Source organism: Pelodiscus sinensis, chromosome 20, assembly GCF_049634645.1.
Source record: "Pelodiscus sinensis isolate JC-2024 chromosome 20, ASM4963464v1, whole genome shotgun sequence".
Lineage (NCBI taxonomy): Eukaryota > Metazoa > Chordata > Testudines > Trionychidae > Pelodiscus > Pelodiscus sinensis.
Genome location: NC_134730.1, coordinates 19,257,742 through 19,275,452, shown reverse-complemented (window position 1 = coordinate 19,275,452; position 17,711 = coordinate 19,257,742). Strand labels below are relative to the sequence as shown.

General features: G+C 48.4%; 1 protein-coding gene across 4 annotated transcripts in view; it reads right to left on the bottom strand.

The window, feature by feature from the left end:
• RAB11FIP4 (RAB11 family interacting protein 4) overlaps nucleotides 1-17,711 on the bottom strand; it is a 308,983-nt gene that overhangs the window by 19,127 nt on the left and 272,145 nt on the right. For all 4 annotated transcript variants that reach the window (XM_075903842.1, XM_075903844.1, XM_075903845.1 and 1 more), the window contains 10 exons: nucleotides 17,368-17,559; nucleotides 15,138-15,272; nucleotides 13,840-13,875; nucleotides 12,066-12,165; nucleotides 8,628-8,731; nucleotides 7,883-8,023; nucleotides 5,642-5,723; nucleotides 4,132-4,269; nucleotides 2,731-2,889; nucleotides 345-488 (listed from right to left, as the gene is read on the bottom strand). In XM_075903842.1, the coding sequence (XP_075759957.1) occupies nucleotides 345-488; nucleotides 2,731-2,889; nucleotides 4,132-4,269; nucleotides 5,642-5,723; nucleotides 7,883-8,023; nucleotides 8,628-8,731; nucleotides 12,066-12,165; nucleotides 13,840-13,875; nucleotides 15,138-15,272; nucleotides 17,368-17,559 (1,231 nt within the window). The remainder of the gene's footprint in view (nucleotides 1-344; nucleotides 489-2,730; nucleotides 2,890-4,131; nucleotides 4,270-5,641; nucleotides 5,724-7,882; nucleotides 8,024-8,627; nucleotides 8,732-12,065; nucleotides 12,166-13,839; nucleotides 13,876-15,137; nucleotides 15,273-17,367; nucleotides 17,560-17,711) is intronic.

Sequence of the window (17,711 nt, the reverse complement as noted above, 5' to 3'; positions counted from 1 at the left end):
CATCTTGACACTGGAATAACTCAGACCAGAAAAATCTAGGACTGCATTTGAAGAAATGAGATACTATACGGCACCTGCTAGTAGCTATAGCAGTAGTCAGACCTTAAATAGGTAGCATTGAATCTATAGGCTGCCATCATTCAAAACAAAACTGTGTTAAGATGGAATCTTTCCATCATTTTGATTATAATGAAATTGGGTAACGTTAAAATAAACATCTGAAAAGATTATGACGTTTAGCTAAATTCCTGGCAAAACAGGATTTATGTTGTTGATTTGTCTTTTGACAGTAATCAGTTCCCCCTTGTTAATTATAGTCTGTCATTAGCATTGTTTTGCATTACCTCATCTCTGGATGCAGAGTCAATTTCAGCAGCCAACGATTGGGCTTTTGTCTGTGTTGCGAAGAGATTCTTAGCTTCATAAAGACTAAGACTTAGAATCTGTCCATTAAGGTCATCATTCTGGTCACGAAGTTTCTGATTCTCCTATTAAAAAGGGAAAGAGAAGGAATGGAGTTTTCATGAAACATAAGAAACGAAACAGCTCAGGTAACATGGGAACGTGAACACCACTCTGGTTTTGCATGTCACTTTTCTAAGATCTACTCTTTACAGTGGAACCTCTAAGAATGGCAAAACACTGGAGGTTTCAGAGAGACAAATTCCACACAATAATTCTGGAATTTTACAGGGCTTTCACAAAGATGTTTCCTATTGATCTCAGCCACGGATCAGCTTCTGTGCCAAGCGTGAAAAGCTTAAAAAAACCAGGTGCATCTTCACGTTGTCCAGCCACTTAGTACAGTAAAACCTGTATTATCCAGCATGCCCAGGAATTGGGGCATGCTGATAGCTAACCAGAATTTTTAGGGTAAGGGGAGGAGGGGGCGGGAGCTGTGTGGGGCCCATGGAAGGGAGTGGGGACCACGGGAGCCATGCGGGGGCTGGGATGTGGCATGCTGGGGGGGCCACGAGCCATGGGGGACGGGATGCAGCATGGTGGGGGGGGGTGGAAGCTGGTGGGTGGGAGGCAGGGATGGCCTGCCAAGGGGGGGGACAAAGCTGGGGAGGGGGCTGGAATGCAGGGGGTGCCAGGAGCCGCGGGGGGAGCCGAGATGCTTGCTGCTTGCTCCTGGCTGCCGTTCGCCCCTCCCCCAGGTATGCACCATTGTCTGAGGAGTGGCCCAGCACTTAAAGAGCTATTTCCCCCCCCCCTTTTTTTTCCCTTTTTTCTTTCTTTCTTCCCCTTTCCTTCCTTTTCCCGGCATCAGAAATGTACTGGCTTCTACAGTTTTCCGGATAGCACAAGTTCCGGATAGCACAGGTTTTACTGTACAGAAAATGGAAATTATCATTTTACTTCAAATACCACCACATGACTGAATAAAATTCCAATTTTGGGGGTCGTCTTCAAGCAACATATACTCCAATGAGACTTATTCTGAGGACTCCTAGAACTTAGTCATATTGGGGAGAAAAAACACACACAGACACAAGTGTCCCAACTTTATCTCCAGTATGCCTTTAACTATATGGGTGGCCAAGTTGACACAAACTTCCTGTGTGCGCACACATATATAGGTGGGACCCCCTGGTCCAGCACTTCGGGACCTGAGTGGTCCCAAACCACAGAATTTGACCGACCAAGGAAGGTCAAGGCTTCCTCTCCTGGCTATCGGCCCTGCTCCCTGCTGGCCACTAGCCCTGCTGGGGCCGGGCTCCTGCCTGGGGCCAGGACCGCACTCTGGGCTGCTCCTCCAGCCGCGTCAGTCCCCGGGCTGTACTCTCTGGCTGCGCTCCCCACGATGCTATCCACTGCCGTGATCCCCACTGTGCTGCTGGGGCTGCACTCCCACCACCACCAGCAGAACCCCTGAACCTGGCCAACCAGGGCTCTCGGGTCCAACATTATCCATGATCCTGCCGGATCACGGATGTTATCAGATCGGAGAGTCCCAGATTTTAGAGCTTTGAATTGTAGCACATTTACTCAGTGGGCATGGATTGCTTTCAATGGCTAGCAGATATAGAGCAGGGGGAGGGGAAATGCGGAGGGCCCTTGGTATGCCCCTGAAGGGGGAAGCAGGCTGATGTGCTACCACCCAGCCCTAGCTCTTGGCTGTGGCTCTGTTCTTGGTCCTGGCTCCACTCCCCGCCTTGGCCCCTAACGGTTGTCTGGCCCCAGCTTCAGCTCCTGACCCCAGTTTCAGGTCCCAGCCTTGGCTCTGCTCCTGGCCCCAGACTCGGTCCCCTTGCTGTGGCTCCATTCTTGACCCCCCCCCCCCCCCTCCAGCAGCCATGCCCCCTCCCCTCCGCTCCTGGTCCTGGGCGGAGGGGGCATGTCCACGAAAAGTTTGGAGACCACAGATATAAATGATAGCAGCCTACTACCGGTGCCAGCTACCAGAATTAATACCTTAGCACAAGTAGCCTGTGGGTCTGGAAGGCTCCACTTTGGACCTCACGATCAGCCCATGTGTCACCGCATAGGAGACTCACGCCAATACAGGAGCGCGCCTCTTGCGCTAGGCAGGCAGCGTTCACAATCCTCTGAAAAAGCCCTCAGAGCTTGGGAAGGCTTCAATCCAAACATGACGACGGGCAATGAAAGGATCTGGGGAGTTTGCTGATCAAGTTACCAGTTGGCATTTTTCCAGCACCCCTGCACAACTGTCCAAACCTCACCCCCGGAAGACGCGAGGCCCAGAGGCCCCCCTACCCGGCTCACCTGCTTAAGCCGTTTAATTTCATGCTCCATTTCCACTTCCCTCGTTCTTGCGTTGAATTCACTCACGCTGGAGGAGGAGCTTCTCCCCCGGCCGGGGCGCTCGCAGTCCAGCTTGTACAGCTGCAAGTGCTCCAGCTCCTTCCGCAAGTCCTCAATAAGCTGCACGGAGACGGAGAGGGAGACCCATTTCAGCAAGCAGCCAATGGCACTCTGCACCTCTCCAGGTAGGGACTGCCTAGGCATTGGCAGAACCAGTGCAGCGTGGCTGCCATCCAGATCAGGGCATCTGAGCACTTCTGCTAGGCAGCCAGCCCCTCAGCACCCACCCGGAGGAAAGTGCCGATCACACAGCTGGTTTATGAAGCAGAAGGGCACCTCGAGAGTCCGGGGGAATGCAAAACTGGTATCCGTGTCTGCAAAAAATGAGCTGCAGAGATCCCTGTGCACGGCTATCAAGCGGATAGCCGCAAAACATGCAGGGTTCTCGATTAGGGATGTATTAGCGTATAGATGACACGCATTTCCCCCCCGCCCACCAGAAAATTTTTTTAGCAGGCTAGCCAGCAGCTCGGTTCAGTCTTGTCTTGCAGTGGGTCCAAGACCTACCCCTGCTGCAGCTCTGCATTTCAAGTGTAATTGAGCTAGGCTACCTGCCCACCTATCTCCTAGTCTTAGCTCATGCTGGATCCTGGAGCTCAGACCTTGCTTGGACAGAGGCTGCTGCCACCCTGCACTGCTGCCTCGGATTCAGAGGCAGCAGTGCAGGGCAACAGGCAGCCGGGTCGCGAGGGGAGCTGGTTTTAAACTGGCTCCCCTCGCAGACCAGCTTCCACCTGGCACCCCACACTGCTGCCTCTGTATCAGTGCGGAGTGGCAGGGGGCTTCTCGGGAGTGGGGCCAGAGTGCACTGGCTGCTGGCCCTGCCCCAGGGCACTATAGAATAGTCAAGTAACCGATAAGAACTCATGAGGTTAATCGACTATTCAATTAATCGATATTTAACAACCCTATTCTCAATACAAAAATCTGTAGCCACATCTGTAGCCACCAAAGTGAGCCAGGGATATCCACATCCACATCTGTGGTTACTTGCAGACAGAAAGCGGCTATCTGTGGATTTGCAAGGCTCCAGGGACATAGAGACTCTGTAAGGTACATGCAAAGCCCCACATTTTCAGGGCCTGTCAGCCCTGGCAGAGCAGCCCTAAAGTTTACAGTTGTGGCAAGGACTATCACTACAAGGACTATCACTACAAGCCTTATCCTGCAGTATAAGCCTCCATAAAGCCACATCGACAACATTATCCCCAGGTCCTTCTCGGGCAGCCCCTGCATGTGACAGGGCTCCTGCTTGCGAGGAAGAGCTGCTGGAATGGGCTCTGCATCTCTGTTCATACCCACCTCCTGCGTAGCCTCCCTCTCCTTGTTAAACTCCAGTCTGTTCTGTCGCAGTTTGTCCATCATCCTTTTGTACAGGTCCATCTCGTCCTTCAGCCGCAAACTGGTGTCTTCTAACCTATCCGACATGCGTTGCCTCTCCTGAAACCAACCAGAAATTTGATAGCCAAGTTGGACTACCCCAACCCCCACCCTCATTTCCAGGTCATCGTTTCACACCATGCTCACTGGACAACACCGTTCAGCAACCCCAGGCGTGGCTACTCTAATGCCATGTTGCAACCAGAGGCTTCATCTCCTGGAGCTTGATCCTTCCAGCTACGTGCATGCAGAACCATATTCTATCAATGGAAGTTCTAAGTGTACAACAGGTTGAACCTCTCTACTCCAGCACTCTCTGGTCTGGCAACATCCGTGGACCAGCATGGTTTTAGTGAGCCAGATGTCCCATTATGGGTGTGGCCAAGTTTCCCACTGTCCCATGAAGTCTGTTTACAGCCACCATCCTCGCTCTCAATATTCCATGCTGTTTAGCTCTAATTTACGCCTAAATGTCTTCTAAGAGCCCAGTATGCTGTGGAAGTGTTGGTAATGCTGCTAAGCATAAAAATTGCTGGTCTACTTGTTTCCTTATGCCAATATAGTACGATCCTGTAACAACAACACTAACACTTTGTTATGAAGAGAGCTGATAAGGCTTAGCTAGGCATAGGCTTATATAGGTTATATTAGAACAGTCACAGATTATTAATCAGTGTTGCAAGCATTGTTCCATTTACTCACCTCAGTGAAATAAAGAGAGACTCACTCACTATAATATTGACCTCCTGGGATTCGGCATGGGTCAGGTCCCAGGGTACCAAACTAGAGAGTTTCAACCTGTAGCACTTAGCAGGATCAGGGCCAGTATATAAACAATCAGCCTCCAAGGATAACAACAACAGGCATTTTATCTATCAGTGACTATTCCAGAATTCTTCTATCTGGCCACTTCTCGGCAGAGAGCCAGAAAAGTGGGATATTTCTGTATAGTTTAGGAAGGCAATTTCCCAAAGCATAAAATATTAAATATACAACACAAACTTGCCCTTTGAAGACCGATAATTCTCCCCCTCAATTCCCCACCATCATTTTTCTTGCAAAACCCTTCAGTTTTCAAAAATTATGAGAATGCAATTCATATACCATGCTAAAGAAAAACAAACAAACAAAAAAAAACTTACTATGCAACAGATCTAATGCCTAATTAAGTTAATGGAAAGACACCTATTCATGTCAGCGGGCCTTGGATAGGACTATAAAAGCCAGTCACTTTTGAAGTTTGCCTCTGAAATATTTCTTTAGATATGTTAAATATGACCCAGGGTCTCCCAATTTCATTATTTCTTTCCTAGTTGGGAGATTGTCAGTTAAAAAACATTAGTGTATAGTGACTAATTTTTGCTCACATTAACTACGTAGTTGACTTGCAGTCACTACACAGATATGGTCAGCACTCAGAAGTTTAAATTACCTCATCTAATTTCTCTGTTTGTGATTTCAGTCGGGTGACTGTGGTTTTGAGTTCACTGTTTTCTTCCTCAAGTTGTTGAACTCTGTAGAGAGACAGTAAAAACTTACAATAAACAACTGGCAGGGAAAGTGTGGCGGATTGAGAGAAACATGCTCCCCAAAAACGCCATTCATCTATGTCTTTATCGAACCCAAGTGCTTCAAGACAAACTTCTTCTAGTGGTTCTCAGCACTCTCATGGACTTGTTTCTAAGTGACCAAAGATTCACATGGGCATTTGGATGTGGGGGGGCGGAGGGGATGGGCATAGTCTACGACAGTGTTTCTCAACCGGTGGTATGCTCACCCTTATGGGTATGCGAGGGAAATCTGGGAGGTACATCAACACAAGTGAAATTTGGCAAAAAACATCCGGGATTTTGCCCTGTAAAGAGGATCGGGAAAGGGGCAGCGGCATGTGCCTGTCAAATTGAATGTTTGGAGCCACACGCCCGGACGTTAACAGTTGCTCTGCGCACGCGTCCCAGCACCAGTGGGAAAAGTGCGTGGCTGTGGCAGCTCCGGTGATATCTAGGGCAGTTCCAAGTTTGGGGGTGGGGGTGAGGAAGAGGGGGGCAGGTTTGGGCAGAGAGGAAAAGAAAAAAAAAAATCACTTCCATGCCATCGCTCCTAGTTAGTTTCCTCTCTGGTGTGCTGAACCTGGAAACGCGCATTACTCCTACTCCCGCCAGCAGCTCAGTACAATGCATCCCCATCACCCCTTCCCCGTGGCGCTGAGGAGAGGAGCTAAAAGGTGGTGTAGTGGCACAATAAGCTTTGCTCCAAAGGACCCCCTCCCGCCTGCGTCAGTGGCATAGCGAGGGGGAGCAGCTGCCCCCAGGTGTCATGCTAGGGGGGCTCCGGGCTGGGGTGGGAGAGCACAACCCCATATAGCGAGCCTGGCGCTGGTGGGCCACGTACTCCCTGCAGACAAGCTGCCAAGGCCTGGCTCTGGGGGAGGGGAGAAGCATTGGGTTAGAGCAGGAGGACTAGGGGTCCTTTTTTTTTTTTTTTTTTTTTTGTAAAAGGGATACTTTTTTTTTTTAAATATAAAGTTGAGAAACATTGGTCTACGACCCCAAATAGAGCCTAACAAAGGAACCAGCCCACAGACAGAAAAAAAAGTGCTGTATACAGATGGTCCCAGTTCCTTGAATTGCTAATTTTAGAAAGCCAAATATCTACTTATTTAAGCTGCTCCTGGTGGACTTCTACATTAAAATTGTTGCTGAAAAAGCACCGATTCCTGTCGCTATACGAAGCCAGTTGTAAGACACGACTTTTACTGTCTAAGCTTCTACTGGGCATCTCTTGCCACCCTGAACCTTGCTTGGACAGTAAGCGAATAGCGTTCCAGTAGCTTTTTACACCCATTCTGTTCTGGTGTAAGCAGCTTCCCAAGGGCCAAGAAAGCAGAGTCAGTCTCATGCTCTTCCCATCCTGGTTGAAGACTGGGATAAAGCAAACATGTGTCCACGCAGAAGCAACAAGAACAGAGCCCTTGGTCTGAGTTCTAGTTTCAGTGGATTGTGTTCTATAGGTTTCTTGGGCATGCCCATAGTAGACTGACGGTTACTGATTTTGCTTCCTCACAGCATGCCAGAGACATAGCTACGCATTCTTCAAAGCCCAGTGCAATGCCCTTGGCTGAATGTCTGCACATCTGGGAGAACATCTGGCAGTTGACTGCAGTTGTGTGAGCAATAGGAGGGTTATTATTTTCCTGTTTGATTTGAGTGATGGGAGGTGCCCAGAAAGCCATTAGGGGAGTCCATTTACAGGACATCTGTTTCTATGCCAGAAAGGCACACTACCACAATGCAACAAATCTCAGCTTCATGCAAAAGTCATGTGTATCCTAGTCTCCTGTCCTTTCGGGCTATGTGTACAGTCTATCAAGTTGTTAGACCTCTGAACAGAGACCAGCTGGGAGAATTGGGGTCTTACATTAACTTCTTCAGAGCTTCTTCCTACACCTAAGGAACCTTGTGGGCTTTGGGCATTATACACCTACGTGACTCTCTTCAATTGTTTGTAATACCTAACCCGTAAACCTTTCCACACAAACATACACTCTAGGGTCCCACATGAACGGAAAAAGTGGACTTCAAAAAGAACACAAGGAAAACAGTCATTATGTTTTTTGCTGCTCTGTGGATCTAGATACCACGTTATCCCAAACTGTCCACCTGCATTTTCTTACCTTGTATTTAGCAGTTCAATTTCAGTACCCTTCTCTTTTTCGTACTTGCTGTATGCTTCTCTGTGCCTTTTTATTTCTTCTTCCAGTGTTTGTTCCGCTGACGTCTCTTGGTCTTTCAACAGTTCTTCTAGTTCATGAACTCTAGGAAAGCCAGTCAATATGGTAAGTTTCAAAACACCTGCCCACACACAAGAGCATCAGATGCTCCCCCTACACACGGTCTCCTTTTTATTCTATACTGATTTACTGCTCAGATCTTTGTATCCATATGTCCCAGCAGCCATAATGAAGTAACATCTATTGCTTCCTCATGGCAAGACTGTATTAACGTGTTGGATTTACTCTGAATGTCAGCCAGACTTCTGATCCCAGTACATACACCATAAAAGACATGGGGGCACCCCCTTCATAACAACGTGGAGTGTCCCCCCTGGTCAGCCAGCTGCAAGTGAGTCAGATACCCTGCTTGAAAGTAGCAGAATTGCTACATCGCTAAGCTTGTTCAGAGGAAGAAACTCACTGAACATGCAGCAAGGCTGTGGTGTTGAATTTTTTTGGCTTCCTAGATGAAGAGGTTTGTATGACAGGGAGATGCATAAAATTCAACTGAAAGTACCTTCTTCATTCTATTTAAGCCTCTGGGACCCAAAACTGGATCTCTCCTTTCCAGAGAGTCTCATTCTAGCTCTGCCCCTGAACATAACTGTGACAGAGCACCGAGGAAGCAGGCTGCATGTTTTATTACCTGTGAACTAGCTGCGTGTTCTCCTGTTTCAGTTTGCTCTTCAGGTCTCCATTAGTCATGTTATCATTCTCCAGTTCGGTCACCTTTTTTTCTAAATAAGTGACCTAGAAAGAGAAGCGGATCTGAGTCTCTTTCAAACCTTCCCAACTAGGGATGTAATAGTGTAGCCAATTAACTGATAAGCAAAAGCTTATAAGTTAATGGTATAGACTACCCGCATTACCCCCCCCCCCCATCCTGCCAGTACATTTTTTAGCAGGCTGGCCAGCAGCCTGGCTCAGTCCCGGCTTGCGCTGGGTCCAAGACCTAGCTCCTGCTGCAGCTCTGCATTTACAAAGTGTATTAGAAGCTGGGTGGCCAGGACTGCACTGGGCTGCCTACCTTGCGCCAGGTAAGGAAGCTCAGAACCGCCCTGGACAGGGGATGGTCTGTGAGGGGAGCTGGTTTTAAACTGACTCCCCTTGCAGATCAGCTCCCACCTGGTACATGTGCTACTGCCTCGGATACAGAAGCAGCATTGCAGAGTTGCAGGGGGGTGCTCGGGAGTAGGGCTGGAGAGCACTGGCTGCTGACTCCACCCCCGGGGACTACAGAATAGTTGAGTAACCAATAAGAATTCACGAGGTTACTCGACTATTCAATTTAACCGATATTTAACATCCCCATTCCCCCACCTCTCATATCTAGCCACAACAGGGTACACTTTGGTGCCAATGGGAACATTTAATACGAAGGTCTCTGTTTCCAAGAAAGCACGAGTTCATCTAATTCTGATCCTCTCATGAGTTCACATCCCAAAGCTGATCAATGCAAATGTGCAATGAATCAACGCTTAGAAGTGCATTTTATTAGAACTAAATACATAGAGAAATTAATCTACTTAGCATTGCTTTAACAGACAGGCTGTCATTCCTTCATCTGCATGAATCACCCTGAGCTACTTGCCACACTGTAGCATACTGAGACTCAGGCATGTCTTCCCTATGGGCTGGATCGATAGGCAGGGATCAATCCAGCAGAGGTCAATTTATCATGTCTAGAACAGACATGATAAATTGACCACCGAGTGCTCTCCTGTTGACTCCTGTTACTCCACCAAAGTGAGAAGAGTAAGCAGCGTCAACGGGAGGGTGCCAGCTATTGACTTAGTGCTGTGAAGACACCGTGGCAGGCAGACCTAAGCACCTCAACTTCAGCTACACTATTCATAGTACTAATGCCCACAGCGGTCTAGACAAGGCCTCAGTGCTTATTAGGGTGAATCCTTCTAGGTGCTCAGCAACCTCTGCTTCCACCAAAGTGACTCTCACAAGACTCCCTTGAAGGGCCATTTTAGAGTCAGCCTGTGGGAGGCAATGAGACACAGTAGGACAGGGCCCCAGGCAGGAAAAAAAATCTGGGCTCTACACTCAGCCCTGCCATGGACTTCCTGCTGCAGCCTGGATAGGTCACAGAAACCAACTAGAGACATCTTGGGCCTGCGTTTGGATTCGTGGGTGCTCATCTCCCTGAAGTAATCTCGCCCCTGTCAGGTGTCTCCAAAGCTGGGCTCAGAAACCAGGCACCTAAAGCCTGAGTTTGCTTATGCAAATTCTGGACTTACATTCCCTGAGCATCAGTTTAAGAAACTGAGTTGAAGCAAATGAGAAGATGCCCGGATAACAGAATTGCCAGACACAGTGGGCCCAATCTCCTTCACATTAAGGCTTCTTTACACTGCTCTGACAGCCCAGAGGGACCATAAAGGGAACATTTGTGTCATTCGCACTGACTTATGGATATATCCATTTTAAAAGCCCTTTAAAAGGGTTTTGTCTACATGTACCCTGGTTGTCTGTAGGCAGAATCAAACCTGGGACCTCTGGAGCTTAAGGCATGAGCCTCTATCACATGAGCTAAAAGCCAGCTGGCTCTCAGCTAAGGCTATGGAGCAGATTCATTCTCCGTAAGTGGCCTTGTTGCCACTAGACGGGACAGTGCACCACCCCCAGAAGATGTGAGAGTTACACATACACTTCACTATACAGGCAGTCCCCGGGTTACGTACAAGATAGGGACTGTAGGTTTGTTCTAAAGTTGAATTTGTATGTAAGTCGGAACTGGTACATATTGTAGGAGAAACTCTAGCCAAACATTGCTCCAGAGCTCAGTTTTATTCTCCCACACCTCACTTCCCTCAGTCCTTTATTCTCAAGCTGAGGTGTCTGCTGAGGAAAGCCGCTCTGCGTCTCCCTGGTCTGCTGGGGATGGGGCGCTAGCTTCGTGTCTCCCTGGTCTGCTGGGGATGGGGCGCTAGCTTCGTGTCTCCCTGGTCTGCTGGGGATGGGGCGCTAGCTTCGTGTCTCCCTGGTCTGCTGGGGGGAAGCAGCTAGTGCAGGGTTGCCTCACCCCGTTTGTAAGTAGGGATCCGATGTAAGTCGGATCCATGTAACCCGGGGACTGCCTGTACTAGTTAAAGTAGTACATGCAGTTATACCAGCATAGCTATTATTGTAGGGAAAAGAGACTAGACTACGCTGGCATAAAACACCTTTATATATTGCTGTAACTGAACCCACACAGGATTTTCCTGGGATAACTATTTTAGTTAACACAAAAAATCCCTTCCACGTAACAAACATCAATACAACAGCTAGGTTTAGACCAGCCTTTAGTGGAAATGAAAATCAGACCCACTGTTGCTTTTCAATTTCTTGCTCAGTGAAAAGCTTATTTATTGATCAAGCTTAGCCATCGTCCTCCATCCATACGTACATATATATTTTGAAGGGCCTCTGTATGTGTGTCTGTTCAAGAACTCCTATTTGGTAAGAGCTATGGCCATCACATGTTAGGTGACACTGTCTACCAAAAAGTAAGATTAGGGTTTGGTTGTGCCAGGAGAAGCAGAGGCCCTGGGAAAAGGACTGTTTTCCAAAGGGAGGGGCTATTGTTTGGAGAGCTCTCCTGCAGAGTGTCCGCTGGGGCTCTGCCATCTTACCTGCCAGCAAGTAGCACCCCCAGCCCCAAACCCTTTCCTCCTCTCCCAGCCCTTGGCCATAGCACTTTGGGGGGGGGGGGGGGGGGCGCGGCAACATGGTCCTGGCCCCCAGCCTCCTGAAACCTGCCCTACTCACACATGCTTCCCCAAGGTCCTGCCCTGAAGTACCCAGGCAATGCTGGGTAATTCTGCTAGTATTACAATCTGGAATTCTTGGCTTGTACTTTTATTCTCTTTTCGGTTAGGCTCTTGTGCTTCGCATGGGAGAGGGAGTGAACTCTAACTTTGGGCTATTCCATTACTACTCACTTGTTAGCCATCACAACTGAAGTCACTTGCCCATAGGAACTACTAGCCCTCCCCTCCCCCCCATGGTTTTTTCTGGTGCACAGCTATGTTGCCGGATGCACTAGCAAAAGCTCTGTGGAATCTATCAACAGGGCGTGAAGGCTCCTCACCTTTTCAGTGATATCGTTGTCACACGAGTCTATGCTGTCTCTGAACAAGTCCTCTGTGCTGCCATTGCTGCTGCTGAAGTTACTGTTGTGGAAGAGTTGTCTGGAAGAGCAGAAGGATTCTTTTTAAGTCATAGAAAAAAAAAAGGTTTCCCTGTTTTATGTACTGGCTTTGCACCTTCAGCGTCCCAGCGAACATCGATGCAATAGCTTCAACAAAACTTAACTATGCATGGGCCTGATTACACTTACATTTGTACAGTATGGTGCTCCCTGGTCCAGCATCCTCGGGACCAGAGCATCCCAAACCAGGGAGTTTGCCGGACCAGGGGAGGTCAGTGCTCCCCTGCTGGCTGCCTCCAGGGCTCCCTGCCTTGCTGATGGCCCCGCTAAGGGCTGACCCAGCAGGGGTTTCCCACTCTGCTGCCTGCACCCTGGGGTTCCCAGCTGGGACCGCCCGGCTGCTGCCCGCCCCACTACCACAGGGTGTTCCCTGGGGTTCCCATCTGGGGCTGCCAGCCAACCCGTCCCACTTCCAGGACCGGCCCCACACTGCTAGGGATTCCCTGGGATTCTCCAGCCAGGGAGTTTGCCCGGTCACCTCGGCCCTGCAGCCACCAGGGGTTTCCCGGCGTCCCTGGTTGGGGCCACCCAGCTGCCACCGGCCTTGCTGCCACCGGGGGTTCCCTGGCCAGGATGGGGGCTTCTTAGCTGCTGCCCAGCATAGGCTCCCCAGCCTCCGTGTTCTCTCAGCTGGCTCCTACTCCTGCATCTGGGGCTCTTTGGTCCAGCAACATCCGTGGCCCTTCCAGACCACAGATGTAGCTGGACCAGAGAGTCCCAGATATGGGAGGTTCAACCTGTAGTTCTATTTTAACCAACAAGTTTATTCCATGATGCAAATGTTTGTTGCTAGTCAAATTGGGACCAGAATCTGGTGACCGGCACTGTTAAACAAATGGGCAATTCCCTTTGTGCTCTGGCAACAAAGTTAGGCCAGGAAGGCAGTAATAGCAATGCCTGATGGAGCAAACAAGTTAAAATAAATCATTAAAACAAGCAGCGCAGGATGGCATCTTTTCAAACTCTTAACTCGGGAACATCTTGCCATTTCGCCTTCTCAGGCCCAAGCGCCTGCTACTGATTAGTATGGCTCTGAGCGGTTTGCTCATCTGTGCAACACTGAAGGTTGCAGCTCAGTAAATCAAATTCTAGTCTTCCTAATTCCAGTCCCCAAGTTGCCATGGCGGTCTCCTGAAAGATTACAACCCTTTCAGCAACCTCCCACTAACTCAGAATTAGCTAGCTAGCTTAGCTTCCCTCTCGTGTGCAATGCCAAGCCAATGCAGTCTCTCCTTCGCACTGGTGGGTAGTTTGTTCGTTCACCAGGGACTTGGGAGTGCTGAGTGCTCTCCATGTCCATGAGAATCTCTCAAACCCCTCACAGAATTAGGCCTAGCAGAGGATAGAAATAAGTCAAAAAAGCTGGTACACAAGGGTTTGACTAACCAACTTGACTGGAGAAGAAAGAGAAGGAGGAATGTTAAACTTCAATGAGAAAAATCAGGGAGAAGTTGTAATTCTTCCAATGAAGCTGCTTTCAACATCTACCCTGTCAAACCTCCCCTCTCCCACACTTCCTCCCCCCCAAGTTTCTCTTCTGTGCACTCTATTTGATTTCCTTTGAGTAATTCATTCTGAGCATCCATCCATGGCATCAACATGAATTCTGGTCACAAATGATTTCAAAGACACAGAACACGCTCATGTTTCTTACCTCCCAAAAGCTGTGCTGGATATTTTTCGGTTGGGGCTACGCAGAGACAGAAGGAATAAAGTAATAAGTAAACAGAGTATTTGTTATTGAACCGCACAATAGCCAATCTCAACAGTTGCCAACTGAGTTCTGTACAGCACATACAGCTATCTTACTTTAGCTTTTAATTTGCGTCATCCAAAAAATGCTCATAAATTCTCATCACCATAAGCTGCGGTACCATTAAGTTGGGCGTAGAGCTATAAACTACTGTGATCCCTAATAAAATGACCTTGGGAATACTGTATTCAGTACAAAATTCCCTGGTATGTTTTACCAGCTTGAATCAAAATGAAACTATCATACAATCTCGGCTGCAGCTTTCACAGACAAGCATTTCCAACAGTTGCCCCCACCCAAAGGTATCTAGAAGCGCATGGCGCCGTATCAGTAACGGATCGCACATCTTTTGCTGAAGCAGAACACTACACTAAATTCAGGACTCTCAGCTGCAATATCAAATTTCATAATAAAGATGTCACTGTCATGTTGAACATTTCAGCGGTGACAGCAGCTCTCGCTGTTCCATAACAATATACGATGCCATTGTTTGATCGAGCCTAGAGAAGTGCATTATGTTCTTGTGAAACAAGGCAAGCGGCATATTCTGTTTCTAGGGGGAGCTAAAGGTTCACAGATGAATTGCCACAATACGCAGGGAATGTGTAGAAATATTCAGACTCCTTCCGAGTCCAAGGAAAATGCTTTGCAATTGTCTGGCTACATGCGGGTGGCAACACTCGGCACAGGGGTTTCAAGAAAAGGTTAGAACTGAAGGGGATACAAGTGACCATCATCCTGATTCTAAAGTTGCATTGTTTCCCCAAATCTGCCTTTTAGTGACAATAAAATCTTCAAGCCACTTTCCTACCACCCATTCTGCAGCTGCAGTATCAAGCCGCGGAATCTAGAGATCCTGAGGCAGATTCTTGGCTGATGTAAACAGTCATAGCTCCACTGACATCAATGGAGTGAGGACAATTGACGTTAGCTGTGGATCCGCCCCAGAGACTCACTAGATCAACTCAGTGACAGAAATGTGCTACAGGGAACAATCCGAGACAAATCCCAGCGCTTTATCCACCTGCGCTGAGCAGTGAGAGGCTGCTCCACAGGCAAATATCACCTTCACTCTGCAACTTAAGAGCTCGTGGATGGGGCATATAACTGCAGTTTCCTCCTCATTTAGCAGCTGTTGCTTTGACTGCTGGCTCGCCCCATTTCAAAAGGGGCTGCTGAGAAGAGTGCTGGCTACTCACCTGTTTGCTTTCAAGTTTTTCAGCCTGGCTTCCAAGTCATTAAGCAGGTTTATTTTTTTGCAGCACTGTGAACAGTAGACGTCCAGCAACTCGCTGTTATAAATGTGCCTCATTTTCCTTGGGGTTTGCCCCGCACTGTGTGTGACAAAGGAGACATATTACTGGCTATTGTAACTAATTCACATTCATTTCCCTCTTGATGGTATTTCATAAACTGTCATGCTGGGGAATTCAGTGCTCCTTGTAAGCTGTGTGGCCACTCAGGACAGATTCAAGTGCTGCCCAATTGATGAGCAGAGCATCTACAACTAGGTTTTTGTTTCTACTGGTGGTGCACATTTACACATGCCTTGGTGCACATAAAATTATTCCACACGAGTGGACAAGTTTAGAAGGAACGTTGCTCCCATCCCAGCTGCTCTGTCAAGGCCAGTTACAGGAGCAAAGATGGGGATCGGAATGGGCTCTGGAACAACTACAACTTAGTTACTGCAATACCAAATCCCACTTGGAGGAGAGATTTTAACAGAGCAAATTGTCTCTTCTATGGTCTATGTCAGTGGTTTTCAAACTTTGTAGGCTGCCTACCCCTATAAAAATAACGCATACAAACTCGACCACATACCTGAGAGAGGGTCATAACATACGTATGGCCAGGTCTACACTGGGAGAGAAATTCAGTTTAAGCTCTGCAACCCCAGCTAGGAGAACTGTGTAGCTGGAGTTGATGTACCTTAAAATGAATTTCTGGAGCAGCCCCACTGCCGGAGGCTGACAAGAGAGTTTCTCCCATTGACTTCCCTTACTCCTTGCGACTCCAAGAAGTACTGGGGTCGACAGGGGCACCCTCAGCATCCTATTTAGTGGGTCCTCCCGAACATGAATGATCCCAGAAGTATAGACAAGTCCTACGATTAGACTGCCAACTCTGGCAAAATTAAGTGTGTTGGTACCATTACAGAATTTTTCTGGTGTACCCCCCTGATGAGAGCTCACACAGACCAGTAGCTTTCAAACTGGGGTATGCTATCAGAACCACCAAGAGTCCAGTTTTCGGAGCCCAGGGTGCTGGGAAAAGACAGGACCCAGCTGTTTGCAGGCCAGCTTCTCTCCAAGTAGTAAAGAAGAGTGAGTGCTTCGCCCAGTGATTTAAGATAGTGTTACTCAACCAGGGGTCCTCACACCACTGGGGGCGGGGGTCTGAGAGGGTACTCCAGGGGATCCACCAGCCCCCTCCCTCCATCAACTCCTCCCTGTGTCGCCTGCATGCAGCGTGCAGGAGATACTGAGGGGGTGGGGCATGCTCAGGAGGTGGTGGAATCATGTTCAAGGACACTGGCCCTGCTGACCAACTCCTCCTCCTCCCTGCTCCCAGTCACTCCTGCACAGCAGGAAACAGCTGTTTTGTAGCATGCAGGTGATGCGGGGAGGAAGAATAGGCCACGCTTGGGGGAGAGAAGAGGAGCAGGGGTGGCGAGGGGGCAGAAAGAGAAGGGAGGGGGTGGGGCCTGGAGGGTCCATGAAACATTTTCAATCAAGATGAGGGGGTCCTTGGGTTATTTAAGTTTGAGAACTGCTGACTTAAGACATTTTGGTTCAATTCGCTCATGTCTTTAAGTGAGTATTTAATACCCAGCGTTAGAACACTAATAAGGAGATTGGGGGGGGGGAGACTTTCATACTAGCCACCCCCAGACATTACCCAAGGACTAACATTGCTCAAAATAATCAGATTTCCAGCTTTAAGTCAGTCAGTTTCTAATTGAAGCAAAATGCAGGACAATGTAGCACTTTAAAGACTAACAAGATGGTTTATTAGATGATGAGCTTTCGTGGGCCAGACCCACTTCGGGTCTGGCCCACGAAAGCTCATCATCTAATAAACCATCTTGTTAGTCTTTAAAGTGCTACATTGTCCTGCATTTTGCTTCAACTACCCCAGACTAACACGGCTACATTTCTATCAGTTTCTAATTGTGGTTCTGGTTGTGGCATGCACGAGTTGCTGTATATTAGGAGACTACATCTAGGTGCAAAACTAGAGGTTTATTTCTGTGTGACTGGACGTCATGGTCACTGGAAACATCATAATCGTTGCCGTGGTTTTTACAAGCAAGACCTTTGCCAACTGTGTTGTGGACAGACACTGAACTTCAGCTTTAAAATAACTAGACGATCGCAGGAAGGTCTGGTACGTGCTCTCAAAAGGTAAATCAGAGTAAGGAGCAACCTGGAAGACACAGAGGAGCCAAGGTCAGAGTAGGCATTTGTTCTGGTCTCATCATCAGGGCACGGGCTGCTGGGGGTAAAATCCACATCGTCTCCTTCCCCGTAGTCTTCAAATTGTTCCTCGTTACTGATCAGAGAGGCGGTGGAATAGGTGGAGAGGTCAGATGCTGCAGAGGGGTTGTGAGGACTTGACCTGAAACAAAACATCAGAATGGTAGGAAGCCAACCCTCGTAAGACTGCCTGCCTCCTTTTGTCTGTTTCTCAGCCAGTTTGGGCTGGTGACTCCTTATTCAAAGTCAAAAGCTTTCATGATCCACTTGTATTTACTATAAATAGTTAAAAAA